We start from the raw sequence: 21,524 nt of genomic DNA on the forward strand, positions 1-21,524 counted from the left end.
TAGAAGCTTCATGTTGAAGAAGGTGCACAGTGAGCAAATGGATCTTTACAGTATGATCTTTGGAACAGTGAGCCAACAAGTGCCATGTGACTTAAGCTTATAATTTACAGACTAAGTTGCCCAATTTAGGTATATTCTCTATATATTTGTCATTCAAAACACAGAGCAACCAAACTTGAAATCACTTAGGCTACAATAGAAATAAATGCAAGCAGGACTTTTTATATAAGCTTTAAAACTTTGAATATGTACAACTTCAAGGAAACACCCAAGAAAAAAAAAAATTTATAATCCAGCCTTTTCAGCTAACTGAAAGCCTTCAGACCTATGGGCACTGTCAGCACAATTAACTCAGATGTTTAATAGAAAATCTTGTTCCATCCAGTGTAAGCCCAGATACAAAACAAAATGTTCACGGAAACAAATATTCAAGTAGAACAAGGAAGGGCCAGTAAAGTAGTTATAGTAATGGAGAGATGTGTGTGCATGGAAGGATGAAGAGTGTCAAATACCAGCTCCAAGGATGGCAACTACATTGTCACATCGTGTGATATATATATATGTGTGACGTATAATGTTCTACACATCCTGCCTTCAGATGACCTGTGCTCTATGATCACAGTTCAGGATGTTATGGATGTCAAAGGGGTCATTGCATTTTCTAAATTCAGAGTCCTGTATTATGCTAGGCTGTATTTCTGCCACCATTTTGGAATTGCATACAGGATGAATTTCTACTAAATGCAGAGTGTGCATGGGTATTTTCGTGTATACACAAATACATGATATTGGGTATTTTCCCTTAGATGGAAAGAGAACTCTATAGCATATGTGAATACTAAATGTGAGATGCACCTTATTTGTGCAGAAGGCAGGTATGAAATGGGAGGGGTGTAGCATGCAAGCTGGGAAAATTGAAAATAAGCACTGTGTTGATTATAGTTGGAGCCATAAAGGTGTCTTTCTTGATTGTTATCAATCACTTATTTTCATACAAAAGCTATCTGGAGATTTAAACAGCTATCTTAGCATTTAATAAATTTATTCATATATTCAAATATTTGGAATATTTACACTTATATTTATATACAGCTTGGAATCACTGTATTTAATTATTGTCAATGAAAACAGGTTGGCATCAAGAAAGCCTGCACTCAAAGAAAGACTTGGGATACATCTCCATGTGCATATCCAAGGTGATGTGTGCAACTTCCTAAAGTGTTTCTATATCCTGGGAAAGGCAGCTGAAGGGAGCAGTCCACTAGAGCACCTGTGAGCACACCAAGCGCTGTGTAGTCCTTGAATCTCAGCTGTCAACTAAGCCTCGAACAGCTGCTCACTGTTTGCAAATAGAAGATACCTACATCCCCTCACCCTTCTGTTCCAGCCTTTACTTTTTTGTATCGGTCTATGCAGAGAAAAGGTTCTTTTCGCCCTCTTCCCCGCTGCCAGGCTGCCCCCGGCAGCGCTTTCCCGTCTGGAGTTTGCCATGGCGGCGTATCACGGAGGACTTTTTCATGATTACTTGTTATTTATCGACCTGCCCCTCCCCTGTGGGAGCCGCCGACCCTCTGCCGCGGACGGGACGGGCAAATGGTTTTCTCTCCTCGGTCGCGTTCATCGATAGCAGCTCCCGCAGCTGTTTTCTGTCGGGGCGGAGGAGGGGGTCGCAGGCGGGGCTGGCGGCAGAGCTGTGGCGGCGCGGCCGGGCCGGGCCCTTCGCCGGGCGGAGGCGCCGCGCCGCTCCCATGGCAACGGCCGGGCCGCGCTGCCGCCGCAACCAGGCACCATGGCCTCGCTGGCCGCGGCCGAGCCCCCCGGCCCTCGGGCGGCCGCCCGCTCCCCGGCCCCCGGCCCCTCTCGCAGCGGCGGCGGCAGGCGCAGGAACGGCCGGGACGCCGCCCAGGTGAGCTCTGCCGCGGGCAGGGGCACCGCCAGCCCCGCTGCTGGCCCGATCCCTGCCCTGCCCTGCCCTCCCCGCTCTGCCTGCCCTCCCCCGTCCCCGAGTAAATTCGTGTTGGTTTAACGCGGCTTTTTCACATTTTAAACACGTTTAAAAAATTCAAAATTAAAAAAGATAAAATTGTAAGTGTTGCTTTTTCAGGATGCACCGTTGAGATCGGTGGATTTGAATCACGTCATCGCACTACTCAAAGATTCGGGCTCAGTGAGTAACCCTGGTGCCTCGCTATCTCAGTTACACAGGTACTAATGGGGCTTTGACAAATGTTTTATCCTGTAGCACCCGCCCTGAATAAACTCAGGTGAGTTTATTATACCCACCGCGGATGGGTGGAGCTACACAGCACAATGATGAGTATTTTTTTTCTGGTATTTGCTTCTGAAAATTATCATTGTTATTAAAAAAATGTGTCAGTTATGGGTTGAATTTAAAAAATACACAGAGGAAGAGAAGATCACACAGGAACTTAATAATAGAAAAAAGTACGAGCATTCAAAAACTAGATGTGCAGAATTTAATATTTGAGATTTTTAGATCTGGGGAATAGATACATACACAACCTTATTGAAAATATGTTATGAATTTATTGTGATTGCCCAAGTTAACTGCTAACAGTTCTCTGAGGTAATTTTAAATGAAGGAGAAATATACTAAGGTCAGTATTGAGGAAGATATATAACTACCTAGGTACACAGGAGAAGCATCATCTTGTGGGCTTTCACAGATGATTTATAGTCTACAAGATGATTTGGCAGATTAAATTCCCTAAGCTATCAAATAATTTTGATCCAAAATATGGATAATTTATGCTCTTAAACAAGGACCTGATTAAACTTAGCACATTTTAAGTTAGTGCCCCACAGAGTAGTAGTTATATATTCCCCTCTTCCCCTCTTTTAATACAGAGCTGATAGAATAAACTTGCTGAAGAAAAAGGTATTGGGTGATATTATTTAGTGCTTCCATAGAGAGCATAAGCTGTATGATATAATGCCTATAGGATTCTGAGCTTTTACAATTCTGAAACAACTTCCTGGCCTGCCTTAAGTTGCAGGTGCTCAGGAGAGCTGAAATGGATGCTGCACATCACTGACCCAGCCTGACATAGCCTCACTTCAGTTGTTCTCACCTTTGAATTTGAAGGCTGTGGTGGCTTTCCTAGTGGTGCAGACCACTCTAAGCCACTTAGATCTGCATGTTTACACATTTATGTTGTATGTGATATAGGTTTGGTTTTCTTAGTTGCATTGCATAGAATCACAAAGAATTTAAGAGAAAGAGTCCACATGTTTAAACAGGAGCTTTTGAAAGCCTCTTCAGTTAGAGAATAGAGTTCATACTTGGAAATGAGGCCTCATCATGGAGTTAATCCTCCTTCGAAGCACTCTGAGAATTTCATTGTGTCTTGTAAACTTTTAAGTCTGTTTCCACTTTAATTTAAATTTAAAATTTAAATTTAAAAAAGGGGATAAACATATTCATTTAAGGTTCTAGGGCAAACTGCAATTAAGACCTGCTTTTCATTCTTTTACTTAAGAAAGATGTGGAAGAAGAGCAGCTGAAAACTCTCAAGAAGGTAGTCAAGCAATTTGAAAATGGATTTGTATCCTTTTTGCCACTCTAGAATTCTGAAGTCATGGTGTTTTATGTATGGTAATAGGCTGACTCTTCAGCAAAGTATTTGATGCTGTACTGTGCTTCCATATGGAGAGCAGGGATGATCATATGTATTCTCATCACTGGCCTCCTTGTGTGCACACAGCCAAGTTTGGTAGATTGGCAAGATCCTTGGATATTAGATTCATTTGTAACAAAATTCAATAGAAGGTTCTCACCTGTACAGTGGCTGAAGGTGTCCAAAATGTACTTGGTGTACTTTATAAACTCAGAATAGAAAGGCATAATTGCCACTATTTAAGAAACTGCAGATAAAATAGCAAGATAAAATAGACTTCCAGTAAGGAGACATTTTAAAGAAAAATGAGGTCAAACTAATTTATCTGAAATTTATCCTTCATATTTACAGTATAAACTGGAAGTTTCCAGTAATGAGAAGTAATCTGAGGGTGTTGGAATGTGGAAAAATGTGATTAATTTCATACAGTTCAAATAATTGCACAGTGATTTAAGGCATCACATTGCAACTGAGTTGTGTACTTAAAGGCAGTTTCTGTGAGTCAGTGGATTGGTAGTAACTTCTCAGTCTCAGTTTTTGGTTCAGTTTTTATTTTGTGCCTCTACCCTAAATTAAATAATCTGGATATGTATTTGGGTCCAGATTTTCAAATTTCAGTTAGTCACTTGGGACAGAGAAGAATTTACATATCACAAGGCTGTCTCAGAATTTAGGTAGGTAAATCTGACACTGTGATGTAAAACTTTCATCCTCCATGTTTAGAAATTTTGTACTGAGCTTCCAGTGAGTTCACCTGAGAAGACACCTAAATCAGATTTGCGAAGTTGTACATAAATAAAAGTAAGGCTGCTTCAAAAAGCCCAAGTATAGACTGACATACTTCTTTTAAACACCTAACTTTGTAAACATTGGTCTTATTTTTTCTTGGTTATGTCTTTGAAGTGTGATGAGCACGGTTTTCAGCTTTTTCTTCTGATTCATAGTGGTACAGATGATCTGATTTCCTTAATTTTACATTAAAAGCCCATTAAGAATGTAGCACAAATTACCGAAATTCTTGACCTGTGTGCAGAAAAAGTGAATGAACAAGAAGCTTTCACCGAGCCTTTATGTGAACTTATTAAATTGTTTGGGTAAGTACCTTTGCCTCTCTTTTAGAGATCTAAATACTGCTTATTAACAGGTCTATGCATTTTCTAAAGAAACTGACATATCCATACAGCATTTATCTGCAAAGCACCTGTATCTGCAAGGTATCAATTGCATCATCCTTCCTTTTCTTCAACTGGCTTTTACTTGTGTCCAGTTTTCTGGTGACATGAATGAGGAACCTCTTTTAACAGTTTGATATCTGTGCAGTTACATGTTACATAATTTACCTAATTCAAAACTGTGTTGTACATGGCCCCAGCTTGCTTTGGAAGCAAGGTTCTTCAGGGTCTCTTATTGCCTTAAGTCAATCTGGGACTGCTGGCATCAAAAGATTCACCAGCTGAGTGGTACTGAGGTGTGTTTTGCTGGTTCAGACAAGCTCTTGAGTTTAAAAACTTAGAGTGACACAAGGACATTTAATATGTGATGGTAAGCATTACATAATGACGTATTACAGCAGAGAATGAACCTCAACAGGATTTAGGATTTATATTTTCTTTAAAAATGTGTTGCATGAACTTTCGGGCATCTTCGTTGTCATGCTGCATTTTAAGTAATGTGTAGAATAAAATTTAGGTGTTATCCACCTAATTATTGTCTTCTCCTCCTCAATAATTCAGTAAAGTCATTTATGGTATACTTGTAGCTACAATTACTCTTTTATTTTATTTCATTTGAGGAAAATAAGGAAAAAAAAACAAAACCGCTTGATAGAAAACTAGTGGCATAGTAAAACAGATATTCAGATAAATTTTTACATAGCTTCCTCTTATCTGTTAGGTTTAAGAAACACAGAATTTCTCAGCTGAATCTTTTAGTTCCTTAGCACAGAATGTATGCTTTATACATACTGCTGTATGGCTTTTCTTTGCTGCCATACAGTGTGGAATGAGGAGGTACATCATGGAGTTTAATTTTCTTAGGTGTTTGCTAATAGCATGACAAAACTGAGAATGTGTGTATAAACTCAATAAAATGTAGCTGTGAGAATTTTCCTCTTTTGGAGCAGTTCAGCACTAATTGTGGTTTCTGCAATTGATATATTTTGGAAAATTGCACCCTTGGGTTTTGCATTATTTTCTGTCCTATGGAAATTCCACCACAATTCACTAATTCTTTACTACTTCATATGACAAAGAAGCCTTTAACCAGAGGCAGGGCTGGGTTTTTTTAAGAATTCAGTTTTCAGGTACATTAATTTTTCCAGTAAAATATTCCACTCTTGTAACTGCTTCTGTTTACTTGTTTTTTCCCCAATGTCTTATTTCTCCCTCCCCTGCCTCCCCCAGCATTTCTTCCATTGTTTGCTCTCTCCCTTCTTTTTCTCTGGCACTGTTTACAGAGGTAAACCTACTGGAAAGCTGCTTCCACAGTATGTACTGCAGAGACCTTGGCATAATATTAGAATGTTTACTGTTAGACAATTTTTAGTACTTACATGTTTATGTCACGTCTGAGTATTTTGAATATGTTATTGGGTATTTATTAATATCCTGTTTTAAAAAATGAATTTGTTGTTGTGCTATTTGGAGTCAGTTTATTTGGTTTACTTTTACTCATTTCAAGAGGTCGTGCCCAGAGATATGATCTTTTTTCCACCTCTGCACGTCTGTACATAGCCTAGGTCTGTAATAGCCTGATGGTGTCTAGGTTGTAGGATTTAGTCTTCCACGTTTAATGACATTTGTTTATTCAGCATATCTTGTTGTATCATATTTAAATTGTGAAAATATTATCTATGAACATGTACCACTAATTGCCAACATGTAATTGCAGATTATGAAGCTTTCAGTGTAAAATCAACATTGCAAAGAATGTGTCTATCCTAGAAAAGGTGTCCTTATCTAAAAAAATTATCAAGGAAGAAGGGAAGAGCTACTGAACTTTTATGGTCACTTGATTAAAGCATAGTTGTAATATTTTTAAATTTCATTTTGCAGGTTACCATTTCAAAAAAAGAAATCATCTGATGAGTCAAACTATTCCGTTGAAGTTTCACAATCCATTGCACAACTGGGTGAGTGTAACCTGATACGCCACAATAAAATTATTATTATGCCACAATAAAATCAACTGTATTATTAGCACAATTTTAATTTATTGTTACTCCTTAGCAAATGTAGGTAATTTGTTTAAATTATTCATTCAATCCTCTGGATTTTTTAGTATTAGAAACAATTTTTGCTTTGCTCTGCAGCTAACCTGCAGATTGGCTAGCAGAATTACCTATTTGCCAGTGTCAAAAGCTACATGAGAAAACGTTATCAGTGGAGATGAAGAAGCAAAGGTGTATATAGCCTGTTTTATTTAATCTTGATCTGAGAAATGGGGGTATCACTGTAAACACTGAAACCTGGGATGTGAGGAACATATATCCTTCCTGTTTCTATACTCCCTTTATTTTGTATCATATCTGCTTAGAAGAAGAGTTTATAATGACATGGTAGTGATGACAGCAGCTTAGTCTAGTAACTTTCCTCAGAATTCCTCAACTTCTGGAATAACATCCAGTTTCTTAAAAGTAAGTGTCTGTAGCCATAAAGCTGAAAAGGTAACTTTTTGATTAAACTTATGCTACCCTTGTAAGATGCCTTTTCCTCTCCAGTGTGGTAGTCTGTATCTCTTGAATATTTTGTAATGAAACTTTGCATGAAATCACAGATTTGTAGGGGATATGACCAAAGGCAATACTAAATGCTGTAGAAAGAAGAATACTGTGTTAAGAATACTTTCTAAAAAAAATTTTAAGTCTGTTAATTACATTTATTTCTCTTTCTGACAGGTTACTTGATGAGAGTGCCAAGCTCTCAAGTTAAAATACAGATCTGTAAGAGCATTGTTAGCTTTTACAATATAGAGCTACCAGGAAAACTACTTTCAGGTAAAGCACAGTATTTTTATTTTTTAATGATCTCAGCTACTTTGAAATGCCTCTTTTAATTAGTTATTGATTATATTTTCTTTATAACTATGGTTACTGTATCTCATATATTAAATATGTAACCTTGGTAAAAGTGCAATTAACATATTTTCATAGAGGTGCATATTCTATATCTGAAATAAGTTCACCAATGTACAAGGAATTAATTATTACACTTACAGAATTAGCATTAAATAGCATCCAGAAAATGTGAAGTGCTACGAGATCTCTGAAATGTGGGTAATGGAGGGGATAAAAAGCAGTTAGGATCAGAATTTTAACAGGGGAAATGTAGTTTTCAACATTTTGTGTGTAGCCTGGAGAGAAGCAGCTCTGGTTTCACTTGTGTTGTGAGGGATAGAGCTGAACCCATTAGGTTTGATGGAGTTCATGTTGTATGGACATATTTGAGTGTAGGTTTGAATAATCGAGTGACCTATCTGCAGAAAGAGGCTATGCATGAACTCAGGCATGATCAGAATCCACTAGTATATAATTCCTTTCACTCTCATGATGGTGCCAGGGATTGTTGTCAGGTGAAGTTAGTCATGGATCCCCTCCCAGAGGGATACAACATCATGTTCTGATTCAGCTCTGGATTTACAGGAAGCCAACCTCAAGTGATTATTTCCTCAGTGTGGCTCAAGAGTGAAGGTCAAGGTGCATGCCTGATGTCAGTGTGCTCCATGCTCCCTGCTGTGTTCCTGCAGTGTGGCACTAGTCCTGTGCCCTTTTACAAGCTTTCATTCATTTTAGGAGGCCAAAGAAGCTTCTGCTGCTGGAGCCCTTTCAAGATTCTAGAAATATGAAAGCATTCAAATCTGTTTATACCTTACAAACAAGACTCAAATCCTGCAAGTGTGCTTTTAGTTCTGAATCTGTAAATAATTCCATCAGGATAAGTGAATGTTATTGAGCAATTTAGTTCTTTTTTCAATTTAGAAAGTAAGATACGTTATCTTGAAATGAAGAATGTGTTTCGGTCTGATTTTTTTAAGTCAAATATTTAATCTCTAAGCATATATGTAATTTTGCTAAAGTTTGACCCTGCAGAGTTCTTTTATCTATAAGGTAATACCTAAGCCTGTCAGAGTGTGTGCTTAGTTAAACCTCATTTCACCATGTGCATTATCTGTATTTATCAATCTTGTACTTTATAACATTTGACATATATATATATATATACACATAAATATATATTTGAGCTGATTAAGATAAGCTTTGCTTTCATGAGTTATCATAATATAAAAACAAATTTATTTTCTCAATGCTTCACCTTCCCCATAATTCAGTAATGAATTTCAGATTTGCATATGCATAGACAAAAGTAAAAACACATTAGAAAGTCAAACTTGTAAATCAAAGTTTGGATTAATCTATTTTTAACAATATGATGATAGAATGCAATAATTCTCTTGTGATCTGGCTACTGAAGAGAACTAGGTTGTGTACTAGCCACTTACTGATGACTGAAGAAAGTTTTTCACTTCTATAACCCTGCTTTAGCTTTCATTGTCTAAATTCTAAGAAGCAATTAATTTGTTTCTATAGCACTGAAGTCTGCTTGAGGGTGAGTCTGTTGGACATGTTTTAGGCGCTACTCAGAAATGAGAAAAGCTCTTGTGTATTGGATTGGTTTTTTTAACAGCTTGAAATATGATACTTGATTTCAATCCTTTCTTGAGAAAGGATGAACATTTTATGAAGTAATCAAAATTCTGAATATTTTCTGCATTATAACTAAAGTTATTGTATGTGCAGGTTACCAGCCAACAAGTGCAAATTATAAAATCCTAATGGCTGAAAGTGGAGGATTAGCAGAAGCTCTTGTTATGTCACTAGCATTAGTTGAAAATCAACTTATTGAGAAGTTGTGGGTACTTAAAGCTCTCCAGCATCTTTCTACCTCTGGTAGGTACAAACTCTTCTTTCAATAATCTCATTACCACTGATCTTAGATCATTTGTTCTGTGAACATGCCTGAAACAATTGCTGACCTATAGAGAATTAATTACTCCAATTTACATAATTTCAGGAAAAAATTGCAAACAAATGGTGAAGGCCCAAGCAGCCAGCAAGCTTTGTTTGTATCTAAATGGTGCTGATCCCTCAGGACAGCTGGTGTTCCGTTCCTCAGATATCCTATGGAGTCTGCTAGAAAATACTTCAAAAGAAGAAGTGGTTAATCAGCTCAGCAGCTTGGAATGTGTGCAGTAAGTACAGGGAGCATTTTATGAATTACTTTTGTGATTTTGGGAACATCTAAAGCAGTCTATTGTATAGCATTTTGTTTGAAATTAACAGAGAAATGTTAATGTGTCTCTTATTACATCCTCATTAAATTTTCAATATTAACACAGTTGTTGCTGTTACAGGGCAAGAACCAGGTGCTCTGCTGCATAGTGCAGGAGGAATAGCTCTAACTATTCCTCTGTACCATAAAAGAGTTAATTGCAGCATTTTCAAAATCCCACCTTAGGCTCAACAGGCCAGTATTCCTTCACTGTTGAAATGCTGATGTTACAAAACTATAAGTAATTTCTATGCCATGATATACAAGGATTATTTCTATATCCTCTGCTGGAGTAAATTACAGGTTCTTCCTTAGTGAATTAGACTGTTTTAACTATTTAAGATTAAACTTTCTTCTCAATAATCATTCAGCAATTTCCAATTCCACATTTGAGTAAATACTGTGTCATTATTTATAACAGAAACAGTGGAAGATGGAATTTTCAATACATGCATCTTGCATCCATGAATAAATTTGATGTCTAGCAGTACCCAAAAAAATCCACTTCATAATAAAGTTTTAAGTTATTTCTCTTGCAGTTAAACCCTAAGGCTTTGAAAAGTAGGATGCTGAATGAGGATTCATATACATAGAGCTGTCCAACATTAGAATATCAGAGGAAAAGGTAAAATGCATTTAATTTTATTTTAAGCACTTTGAAAGAAGTATTTGCCGACCTTGTTACGCGTGGCTTCCGGCACTGCGATCGCCAGCTGCGGAATGACCTCTTGGTGATTACCACATTACTGGCTGAAAACCCTGCAGTACCTATGATTGTAAGTATTGTATTCCAGACTTCTCCTTTGCTTTTATAGGCTTGATGTCCATCCCCATTAGGGCTCTAATATTTTTTTCTACTGTGTTTCCAGTGCTTTTTGCTTTCTTGGATTTGCTGAGCAAGAAAACATCTTTTCTTTCTGCAGTTGTCTTTACCTGAAAGAAACTTAAAATCTGTAGGTCATTAGCCCAGAATACTAGCATCAACCTTATTTAATACTTAGAAAATCACATTAACATTATTTATGTGCAAAATTTAATGTTAATTCTTGTACGGATTCTTGAGTGTGCCATTCTCCTATAATAAGTTTTGCACTAAATCTCATTTGTTGTTTGAAGATGTAGGCTATGTTCTGATGACCCAAATTCAATGTTTGCCTCATAACTAGGAACAAGAAGGGTGTCCAAAAATCAGCTCAGGAGCTCTAAGCAAGATTCTGAGACAATAACTACTTAGATACAGTTAATAAGAGGCATATAAATTCTTTTAAAGGCTACGTCATATAATGCAATACCATGATTTCCTGAAATGTAGATGACTCATTCTGTTGTAATATTCCAGAATTTATATGAGAAACCTGCAGAGAAATTAAGTTTTTATAGATGTTAATATTGATTTAGTCTCTTGTTTTACACTTGAGATTTGCATCTTTAAATAAAGTTGTGGCATGCATACTGAATAATTAGGCAATCAGATCCCTGTGGATCTATTGGCTATTCAGCAATATATTACTTTACTCTTGAAGAGAAGTTTTCCAATTAGCCACATTACTAAATTAAGATTGCAAACTTTTCATTCAAGCTTTTCATTTAACATCAATTAGTATGAAATGTCTATTGTAGTATTGTAGCAACATATTAGATATCTAAAACATTCAAATTGTTTATCTAGCTGTGGAAACAGGGCATTTTATTCCTACAAAATAAGTAAACCAGATATGTATTTTTAATTCCTTATACTAAAAGGGAGAAAAATTGTTCCTATGCGAAGAAAATTAAAGCAATTTAATTTAGGTTCTTTACTCTCAGCCTGCCTTGAGATTTTACAAGTTATAAATATCAAGTAGAAAAATCATTAACATTACCATTTAATCCTGCCTTATAGATAATACTAGAGCAATTTGCTTCAGAATGTTCCCTTTTCTTCTTAACATGCTATCCAAGCAACTTCAGAAATGTCAGTCTTGTATTTTACATAGTTCACGAATCAGCACAGGAGTATGAGCCTTTGAAAAGGTAAACTTTCCTCATCACAAACTGTAAAATATACATGAAGTTCATAATATTAATTATTATATCTGTGTTAGAACAAAACTGTTTTCTAATTGCTTACCTCAGAAACAAAACTCTTTTGCCTCTAGTGTGCTGCACAGACACCTCCTGGCTTTTGTCCTAGCCATAGTTATAGAAGGACATTATTATCCTTCTGTTAGCTCTGTAGGAACCATGATTTACAAGATTTTATTTTCTGAGCTTTTCATATGTGGTATTGGTAAATTATTCTTGCCCATACATGTAGTTTTCATATGTTTGCTTGTGAATGCACTGAAGTTGAAGTGCATTGGTATGCATAACTGAAGCCACAAAATTGTATGTACTGGTGACCCGGATGTAAAACATGACCAAATGCATTTTAAAAAACAGCTCTAAGAGCACTGAGAATATGGTTTTCTTATGTTAGATTATATAGTGAATACAAGTGTTTGGGACTTCCCCACAGAAGCTCAGACTTGTACTGAATGAAACATGGGTTTAATTGTACCCTTAGGACTGCAGTTAGTTATTGTTGTATAATGTCCAAATGGTTGTTCTCTTCTTTGATAAAATTCTGTTTATTCTGCCATAGGATACATTAAAATCTCTGTTCTGAAAACATCAAACCAAAATTAAATCATAAGTCTTAATTTCACTGCAATCTAATTTAATTAATATATGTTTTTTGAATGCCTATTAGGAAAGTGGATTTGCAAAGCTCTTAATAGTACTTGCAACATTTACTGAAGGTAAGAGATTCCATACTGCATAATTACACTATCTTTGCTTTTAATTGTGATTTTTTTGTAACTTATCTACCATTTCCTTCGTAGTTAAACTTCCCAATCCCTTGGTAAAAGGTTTTAAACTTACCTACTCATACGAGGATTTTGAGATGAAGAAGTTACTATTTAATATGATAGGAATCTTATCTAGAGACCCATCTGCTGCACAGGTAAGTTGTAACACAGCAGAAATAATAAGTTAAAAAAAAAAAAGGAAAAGACAAAGGAATCATGAGAATATTACTCATCTGCCATAGTCCAGTACACTGAAATTATCTGTTCTCCAAATCATGAATTCATACATAACTTCAGACCAAGTCTTGCTGTTGGAAAGCAGCATACAGTTTCTATTTTAGAAAGTTACAAACTTAGACCATGCTATGAAAATGGCTGGCAAGTGACTGCAGAACTTTATTGAAATACTCCTGAAGAGCATAATAAATTTTAGCAAACCACAATCTGTGGGAAAGCTACAGAATATAAGAAGTTTTCCTACTAAGTACTTGTAGTGTTCATTACATGGTTTCTCAATTAAAAAAAAAAAAAATTGTTAGTGTAGGGCAGATAGTTGACTCATCCTTTAGATTTTTCTTATTTGCATGTGAAATCTGTAAACTGTCTCTCTTTTTCTTTCTCTGCAGCTCCTCAGTGAAAATCATGTGATGCCAGCTTTGCTTTATTATGTAAAACTAAATCATCAAAAGCCTGGATTTTCTGATTGGTCTGCTGCCCAATATGAAGAATTGCAGCTTCATGCAATTGCTGTTTTAGCTTCAGTGGCTCCTGTGTTAGTAGATAAATATTTGTCCTGCCAAGCGAATACTCTTCTCCTTGTGTTTCTAGAGTGGTGTACAGGCCAAGGTCAGTGGGTACTCATGGCTTTCACACACAGGTAACCTCAGAACAGTTCAAATGAACCTGCTTTCTTTGACAGGAAAGGAAAATGTAAAACTCATTGTCAGAACTATTCTTTTTCATAGGCCACCTAGGAAACAAATGTTTCCAAAAAACAAACATCTTTTTTTTTTCTCTACTGAAGGATGAGCTGGTGCCCCTTTCCCTGTGTGCCACTATATTGATATTCCTTCAGACAAACATCTCTACTGTCTGTGTTTGAAGTGAGCCAAGCCCTTCCCTTGTGGCAAGAAATCCAATCAGTAATTCCTGCCATGAGGCAGGACATATACATAGTGAGACTGGTTTCAGACTAAAGCTGGCTTCTGGGCATCAGAAAAAGAGTATGGGCAAAGCAAAAAGATAACTAAGTGCATTCAGTTTTATTGACCAGATTTCTAAGGATAGATATTTTTCATCATAAAATTGGTATGTCTTCCTAGGAATAAATTTTTATTTGGGTTGAATGGACATCAAAAGATTGATATTTAATGTCATGCTAAACATAGCATATTTTGAGTTTGTAAAGCTGCTCATTAACCTAGTAAGGTTAAAAAAATGTATAATAATCTTAAATGTTCACCAGAATGTTACCTTTCTTATGCATGTAAAAAGTATTGTCCTACACAGAAAGGCTTATTACTAGATGGTTTTAAACAGGAATAATTTCTAATTTCAGTGTTTTGGAGTTTTGGGAGTTTTGTTGTTGTTGTGGTTTGGGTTTTTCCTTTTTTATTTGTTTTTATTTTTCTTGAGCACATTGTTCTGAGCATAGATTGTCTGCCAGAATGAGTATTCCTTGTGTTCCTCCACAGATCCTTTTGTTGGTCGAGGTCACAGTTTCCATGGAACAGGTGGTCGTGGTAACAAACTTGCACAAATGCGCTACAGCCTCCGAGTGCTGAGATCTGTTGTGGCCCTTTACGATGATGCTGTGAGCATTAATTTGTGTGACCAGGGAGCAATTAACCAGCTACTGGGTAAAGCACAGTTTGTATTCCTGTTCTTTAATTAGTACATTTCTGTTGACACTAAGAATGTTCCTGAGTTTTGCATTTCTTTTTCAGTAACACATACCTAATGTTAAATTTTGGTTTAAGTTCCAAAGCAAACTGGTTTAAATTCTTTTCTTACAAGAACAGAAAGTTTTCAGTACTGTGAAAGAAACAAAACAGATAAGATCCTTTGGAATTCAAAGAGTATGTTCTAACAAAAAGTCTAGAAATTAAGTATTTTATAGCTTCAATTCTACTCCAGTGAAAACTCTGTGGAAACCTACAGCTTCTAATGAAAGCAAAATTAATACTATACCTTACATATCAGAATCAAGTAACTTTTCTTACTCTAGGAGAATTTTGTGTATGAATGCCCTCTTCCACATAGTGGTTCCAAGGCTGATTTTCTCATCAGTGGTGGTATTTCATGTGTTTCCCACATTTCCACTGTCAGTTCAAACATTTGTGAAGCTATGGAATAGAGTGAACCAGTGTTGTTTTATTTCTGAGACTTCCTTAATTCATATCAGTTCCCTGAATTCCTTGCACTGGCAAAGGGGCAGCACAGTGTCTGGAAAAAGAAGAAATCACTGCAAGCTGCTGTCATTAACTCTGTCACAAAGAGTAAAGGCATGAAACTGCAGCATCAGAGTGCTGCACTTCTGGAAGCTCTTGTTAAAACACAGGAGATAAAACTGAACTTACTTTAAAAATCCTTTAATGTAAATTTTGAGTTATTTAAAAAGCAGCAGCTGTAATAGAATTTTGACTTGTGTATATGGGCATTCATATATATAAAATATATCCATTTACAGACATCTTAAAGTATGCAGCAGAAATATCTAAAGAAAAAGAAGGTGCTGTTCTACTGGAAATCCAAGCTGACATATTATTTATTTTGTCTGTTCTCTGTGAAAATGATGTCCACAGAAAGGTATGTGTCTTTCTATCTTACACTGTGCAGAAAATGTCAAAACATATTATATTTTCTTTTAAGGGACACTAGTTTTTTGTTTTAATTGAAAAGCAGGTGTCATTGTAGTTCATTGTTAACAAGTCGTGTTTCTTCACACAGCTAAAATACAAAAATACTCAGAAATCCACTAGTAAGTGTTGAACCTATTTGATTGTTAATCTACATTATTTTAAATTTGATATATGAAAATGTGTTAAGAAATGAATTAGCACTTTGGGAAAACTGAAAATCTTTTTTCCTATGTGTATATCCTGCTGTAACAAGTGGACCAAATGTATTACAATATAAATATTTACATTTCCCATTGTGTTTTCTTCCATGTTTAAATTTAGTAAATATTGCTTAAGAAACATTGCTTTGATTAACATTTCAACAGGAACTCTTCAGCTGTGAAGGAATTGATATACTTATCCCATTCTTTACAATGGATCCAAAGAAGTTATATAGTGGATTAGGCCACCACTGTCTTCTGCTCAGTGCACTCGACTGCTTGTGGTTAGTGAAGTATTTTAGCAGCAGTAATTTGGAAAAATGTCAAGTCTTGTATTTTTCAGGTCTGCAATGCTATAACCTTTCTCTACACATGTAGGCCTTTCTTCTGTTTATAATGTGTAAATATTCTTCATAAAACTTGGCTAATTAAAAATGATGCAAAAGAAGTGGAATATAGTGCATGTAAGATTTTGAAAAATATTGATTCAGTGTGACAGTCTCAATCCCCACAGTCACCTCCTGACATGCAGACTTACTCAAGACTTTTTAAGCCAGGCACAAGGTTAGAGTCTGTAAATAACTTTAGAGAAGTAAACAGCAGGCAAGAATAGACCAATATCAGCAAAAAACTGTGTAAGCATAAAAACTGTTTGCGAACTGGCTATATTGGGCTAGAAATATTTTAAAGACTGCCAATACATAGGAGGAAAATGAAAACTTAATTTGTTTTAAGGCAGAGGTTGATAAATATATTAAAAGTCGATTATGTTTGATGGGGGAAAATACTGAACAGGCCATCTCTTTAGTTTCTCTTTTAATGACCATAGCAGAGGAAATAAAGAAGCAACAGCAATATGAATGCTGGCTTTATGATGATTTTAATCTGGGAGAAGCAAACTGTTGCCAAAAAAAGGCTTGCTTGACTCACCCCTTTGATTTTTCTGGCAGAAATATTCACACAGCCCTGCAATAAACCAGACTAGGGACATGACCTGGTTAAATTTTAAACTCATTTACTGAGTTAGTTTCAGTTCAAATACATATTCCAATTCATTGAGAACCTGCCAAATTTCTTATGCTGCTTCAAGGAAGGTGTGCCATCTGCAGGAAAAGAAAGAGCAGTCAAGCAGTTATTTAGTTACAGGTGTAAATGAAAAGGCACATGAAACATGATTTTTCTACTCCCTGAAGGTATGAAGCATATTGCATACCAAATGCTATGCAATTCAGCAAAATAAACGAGATTATTGTAGAATGTTTAGAAGCATAAAAGTGTTTCTACATAAATGAAATAATTTCTGTTTAAGGTCCTGTGTCGTTGGATGTCACATTGCAGAGGTCTCTTTTATTGAAAAACAGGGCATTTTTCTCCTTCTGGATTTGTTGGCAGTAGGTATTTTTATTACTGGTTTTGTAGAATTAAAGAATAGGAAAACAACATAGAAAATTGTGTTATTTTTGTTGCCATATCTCCTAAGATTGGTATAATACAAAAAAAAACCCAAAAAAACCCAAACAAACAAACAAACAAAAAAAAAAACCCAGTATATTTAATTCCCTGAGACAGACCCATGTATCTGCTCAGAAATTATTGGATAGGTTTTCTATGGGATTTTTTTTGTTTTGTTTTGGGGGTTTTTTGGTACATATTTGACAGAGGCAGTTTTTCATCTAACAAAATTGTACTGTTTTTGAAAAGAAAACCAAAACTATGCTCTTAGTTTGGATGTCATCTCTCTTTAGAAAAGCACTTAAGTTAGTAAGAGCACTTGATGGCTTTAACAGTTTTTATGTTGTTTATGTTTTTAGTTTTGAAGTTACTTTGTATGTGTATCTTGTGTGTAGAGCTATTTCTGTGGATCTTGTACATTGAACTGGCACAGACATTTCAACCTCTTCCAAAATAAAAAATGCACCTTCCTGGGTTCATTCACTCTTTATTCATACTTGTTGTACTGTCAGTCCCTGCAGTGCAAGGCTGCAGACCCTCAGAATAACAGAGTCATAGAATGGCCTGGGTTGGAAGGAGCCTTAAACATCATCCAGTTCCAAGTGCCCTGGCTGTGGGCAGGGCCACCTTCCACAAGATCAGGTTGCTCAGAGCCACATCTAACCTGTCCTATCCAGCCTTTGGGGTTGGGACATCCACAGCTTCTCTGGGCAAGCTGTTCCAGTCCCTCATCAGCCTCCAAGTAAGGAATTTTTTCCCAATATTTCATGTAAACTGTCAGTCTTTCAGTTTGAAGCCCTTGGCTCCTCTCTGCTGTTGCCAGAAGATCTGGTCACAAAACAGATGTGCTGTGTGGTACTGCTCAGCCTCTGCCTTCACAGTCTTTCTCACAACACTAGATCTTGGTAACAGTGTATTCTCCAGCACATGATCCTGGAGACACGTACACAGAACCTACTGTGTAATTCTACACACAGGAATGCACCTTATATGATCCTACACTCATACCCCTCATTTTCCTTGATTTATGGAACTTTGCATAGCAGGATTCCACAAACTTTAAGGATTTACAAGTTTATACACTAATTTTGTGCAAATACTAGTGCTGAAAATCTTGCAGTTACTTGATCATGTAGTACACAGTTTCTCAGAAAGTAGTCATCACTGTATTTTCAACAGTTTAAAACTTTCTTTACTTTGCTCTTGACTAAGTTAAGGGAAAAGAACCTGTGCAATATAATTCTTGGAATCCTGGTTGAATTTTCTGACAACCCTAAAACAACTTTGCACATGAGTATATGGCGAGGGAAGAAAGATCAAACAGCAGCTAATCTTCTAATACAGTTATGGAGACAGGAGGAGTTGGATTTGGGAGTCAGACGTGATAAACATGGGAGGATTGTTGGTAAGTTTTATGATGCATGTGGAACATGTGAGCAGTCTAGTAAAATAGTGACATCATTGGCTTTTGTAGTCTGAATTCTGATCACAGTAAATAAGAGCATTTACAGCTTTTCACTATAATTCTTACCAGACCTAAAATATCTTCTGTTCCATTTATTTTTTATTTCATTTTATTTATTCATCTATTTTCATTTCATTCTGGCTACTATGTGTCATTTTCTATATCAGCTGGGAATGAACCAAGTATTGAACAGAACTGTGACCAGCATTTCTAATGCTGGACAGTTAAACTGCTTAATTTCTTCCATGAAAGGCATTGTGTTTTGTTATATATTGTAAAAAGAAGTGAATGCTGATCTCACAAATTTTTAGTCATGGTAATTAATATTTCCTGACCCAAGTTATGTTCAAACTCTTGGCCAAACAATCAAAATTATCTATATGGTGTCCACAAGGTGAGATGGATTTCCTCTAAGTTTGAGAACATACTACATCTTCATTCTTATACTCTGGTTTTGTGTTTTTATATTACTAGACATTAAGAGACCTATTGTTACCAGATTCCAGGAACTGCAAAAGGTCATTCCAGTACCTGCCAGTTGTCCCAGTTTTGCCATCATGGAAGTTGCAGAGAGCATACGGGCAAAAGTTTATTCACTATTTTGCAAGCTAGGTAAGACAAATGAATTGCCTTGTCAGTGTCATATTTGTCATTAAACTGAACTTGTTCACTGGGGATCAGTAAAGTCACTATAAAAAAAAAAAAGGTCAAAGGAAACATTGTGATTCAGCATCAGTACTCTCTAATTAACATATGCTTGGTTGTTATGTTTTTTTAAAAAGTCTCTCTTTATTGAGGTATCAAGACTCCCCCTCTACTTTGCTGCCCCTACCACCAGGAAGAATTTTCTTAGGACTAAACCTAAAATTAGCTTCAAATTCTCTGCAATTTATTTTCCCACACACAATATCTTTTTCACATATTTTAGCACTTCTACATTTATTTCTCTAGATTGAGAAAGATATTACTCATTGGTTGAATGTTCTAACATAACCTCTATTTTTTTTTTTTTCTGGATTCTTTCCAATTGATTAAAATTCTTTATTGTCTGAAGTGTCCCAAAACTGAGCACAGTACTCCAGCCTCACAGGCAGATAGAGCTATGTTACTCTACACATCTTGCAAAGAAACATTTAGATGTAAATGTAACAATAGCTGTATTCCTAGCATGATACTATTTCCTCACTCAACTTAGAATGTTTTACAGTCATCTACCATCCTGAATTTGTACAGGTGGTTATTCCTACACTTAGAATTTTCTGTTTGTCCTTACTGAATTAAATTTGGTGGGTTCAGATAATTTTTCAGAGTGCAAGGGTAATTTGCATTTTTATTTTTTCTTTCAAAGTTTGGCAGCCCCTCTTATTTTTTTGTTGTTTGCACACTGAATATGAATACTCATTATACCCTTGTCTTAAAACCTCAGCTTAAGTCAACATGTGATACATCCTTCCACTTCCATGAGATTTTTTTTTTTCTGTTTGTAGAACAAAAGTTAGGTCTTAATTTTCAATAATTTATGTTGGATATTAATTTTTTACCTATTAAGGCTTAGCTGCATAAACATTACTTGTCTAATTATTTGTCTCACAGGCTTTTTTTAGTCTTATTTTTGTTTTCATGTCCATCCTCTGCAGGTTCAGAGATAATCAGTAATTGTTCTGAGATTGCTTCAGCCAGTTCTCTGCTTTACCTAGAGAAAGAACTGGTTTGAAAACATCCTTAATTTCTCTAATAATCTATAGCTACTTGCCTCTCTATTGTAACCCAGGTTCTTACTAATTTTAGTAGCATTAATTATGTTAAATGTTGGATCACAGCTGGATTCTTTGCTAAAATAAAAATGCATAAGATTTTCTTCCAGCTTTCTCATATATTCACAGATATGTTCCATGTTAGTTATATACATTATATATATTCTATACATATATATGTATGTATATTATATACATATATTATATACATCTATATATGTTGTATACAATGATATACATTGTACCATGAGGTACTGAAATTATATGAAAGCAGATAATAACATATGGAAATATTTCACAGTCTTTTCTCAGCATCTTTCTCTTACTATTAAGCTCCATAACAGCCTGTAACACAATGATCTAAAAAAACAGTTGTGGTAAATTGTCTTTATTTAGTATTATATGCATTTTAATATTATTATATGGTATTTCTTAGCTTCAAAATACAATGTAATTATACTCTAGACAGATGCTACTTTCCCAGCTACCACACAGATGATATGATGAAGTCTAGAAAGAGATTTGATAGACTATATTTAGATTTTTTTGATTAAGTGCCATTATCATTCAGTGTGAAAAAAAAACACTAAAAAACATAGTCTCAGCTATGCTTCTCAGCCAACCATACTTCCCTACCTTATTCTTTTCCTTTTTTTCCCTTTTTTTTTATGTATTTGGAACATTTTGAAAGGTAGAGTCGTGATGCTCAAGGCATTATGCTGAAGACAAAAATCTACAAGATGGGGGGACTCTCTCATTAGACAGCTTTGAAACAAAGCACTGGTGTGCAATTTTCCTGTTGGCTGCTTCACAGTTAAAGCAATCTCTTTATGTGCCGAGCTGCAGCTCTACAACCTGTGACCTGTAGACTCAACTGTTTGTCTGCTTTAACAGAAAACAAACCCTTACTAATAAAGTGTAGCATCCTGGCCTACCAAATGATTGGAAGGCTGACAGAACAATTCATAAGTAAAGATTTTAGTACAGAGTGTATTAT

General features: G+C 35.9%; 1 protein-coding gene across 1 annotated transcript in view; it reads left to right on the forward strand.

Moving 5' to 3' along the window:
- The first annotated feature begins 1,753 nt into the window (after nucleotides 1-1,753).
- The window catches only part of CFAP69 (cilia and flagella associated protein 69), a 51,535-nt gene continuing 31,764 nt past the window's right edge, over nucleotides 1,754-21,524 (forward strand). The window contains exons 1-18 of the mRNA XM_079302823.1: nucleotides 1,754-1,906; nucleotides 2,105-2,167; nucleotides 3,501-3,566; nucleotides 4,623-4,732; nucleotides 6,692-6,768; nucleotides 7,534-7,632; nucleotides 9,433-9,582; nucleotides 9,707-9,884; nucleotides 10,617-10,740; nucleotides 12,696-12,744; nucleotides 12,829-12,950; nucleotides 13,422-13,641; nucleotides 14,490-14,654; nucleotides 15,485-15,603; nucleotides 16,022-16,140; nucleotides 17,166-17,247; nucleotides 18,521-18,713; nucleotides 19,248-19,385. Of these exons, the coding sequence (XP_079158949.1) occupies nucleotides 1,790-1,906; nucleotides 2,105-2,167; nucleotides 3,501-3,566; nucleotides 4,623-4,732; nucleotides 6,692-6,768; nucleotides 7,534-7,632; nucleotides 9,433-9,582; nucleotides 9,707-9,884; nucleotides 10,617-10,740; nucleotides 12,696-12,744; nucleotides 12,829-12,950; nucleotides 13,422-13,641; nucleotides 14,490-14,654; nucleotides 15,485-15,603; nucleotides 16,022-16,140; nucleotides 17,166-17,247; nucleotides 18,521-18,713; nucleotides 19,248-19,385 (2,191 nt within the window). The 5' untranslated portion in view covers nucleotides 1,754-1,789. The remainder of the gene's footprint in view (nucleotides 1,907-2,104; nucleotides 2,168-3,500; nucleotides 3,567-4,622; nucleotides 4,733-6,691; nucleotides 6,769-7,533; nucleotides 7,633-9,432; nucleotides 9,583-9,706; nucleotides 9,885-10,616; nucleotides 10,741-12,695; nucleotides 12,745-12,828; nucleotides 12,951-13,421; nucleotides 13,642-14,489; nucleotides 14,655-15,484; nucleotides 15,604-16,021; nucleotides 16,141-17,165; nucleotides 17,248-18,520; nucleotides 18,714-19,247; nucleotides 19,386-21,524) is intronic.

Source organism: Erithacus rubecula (genome assembly GCF_903797595.1).
Source record: "Erithacus rubecula genome assembly, chromosome: 3".
Lineage (NCBI taxonomy): Eukaryota > Metazoa > Chordata > Aves > Passeriformes > Muscicapidae > Erithacus > Erithacus rubecula.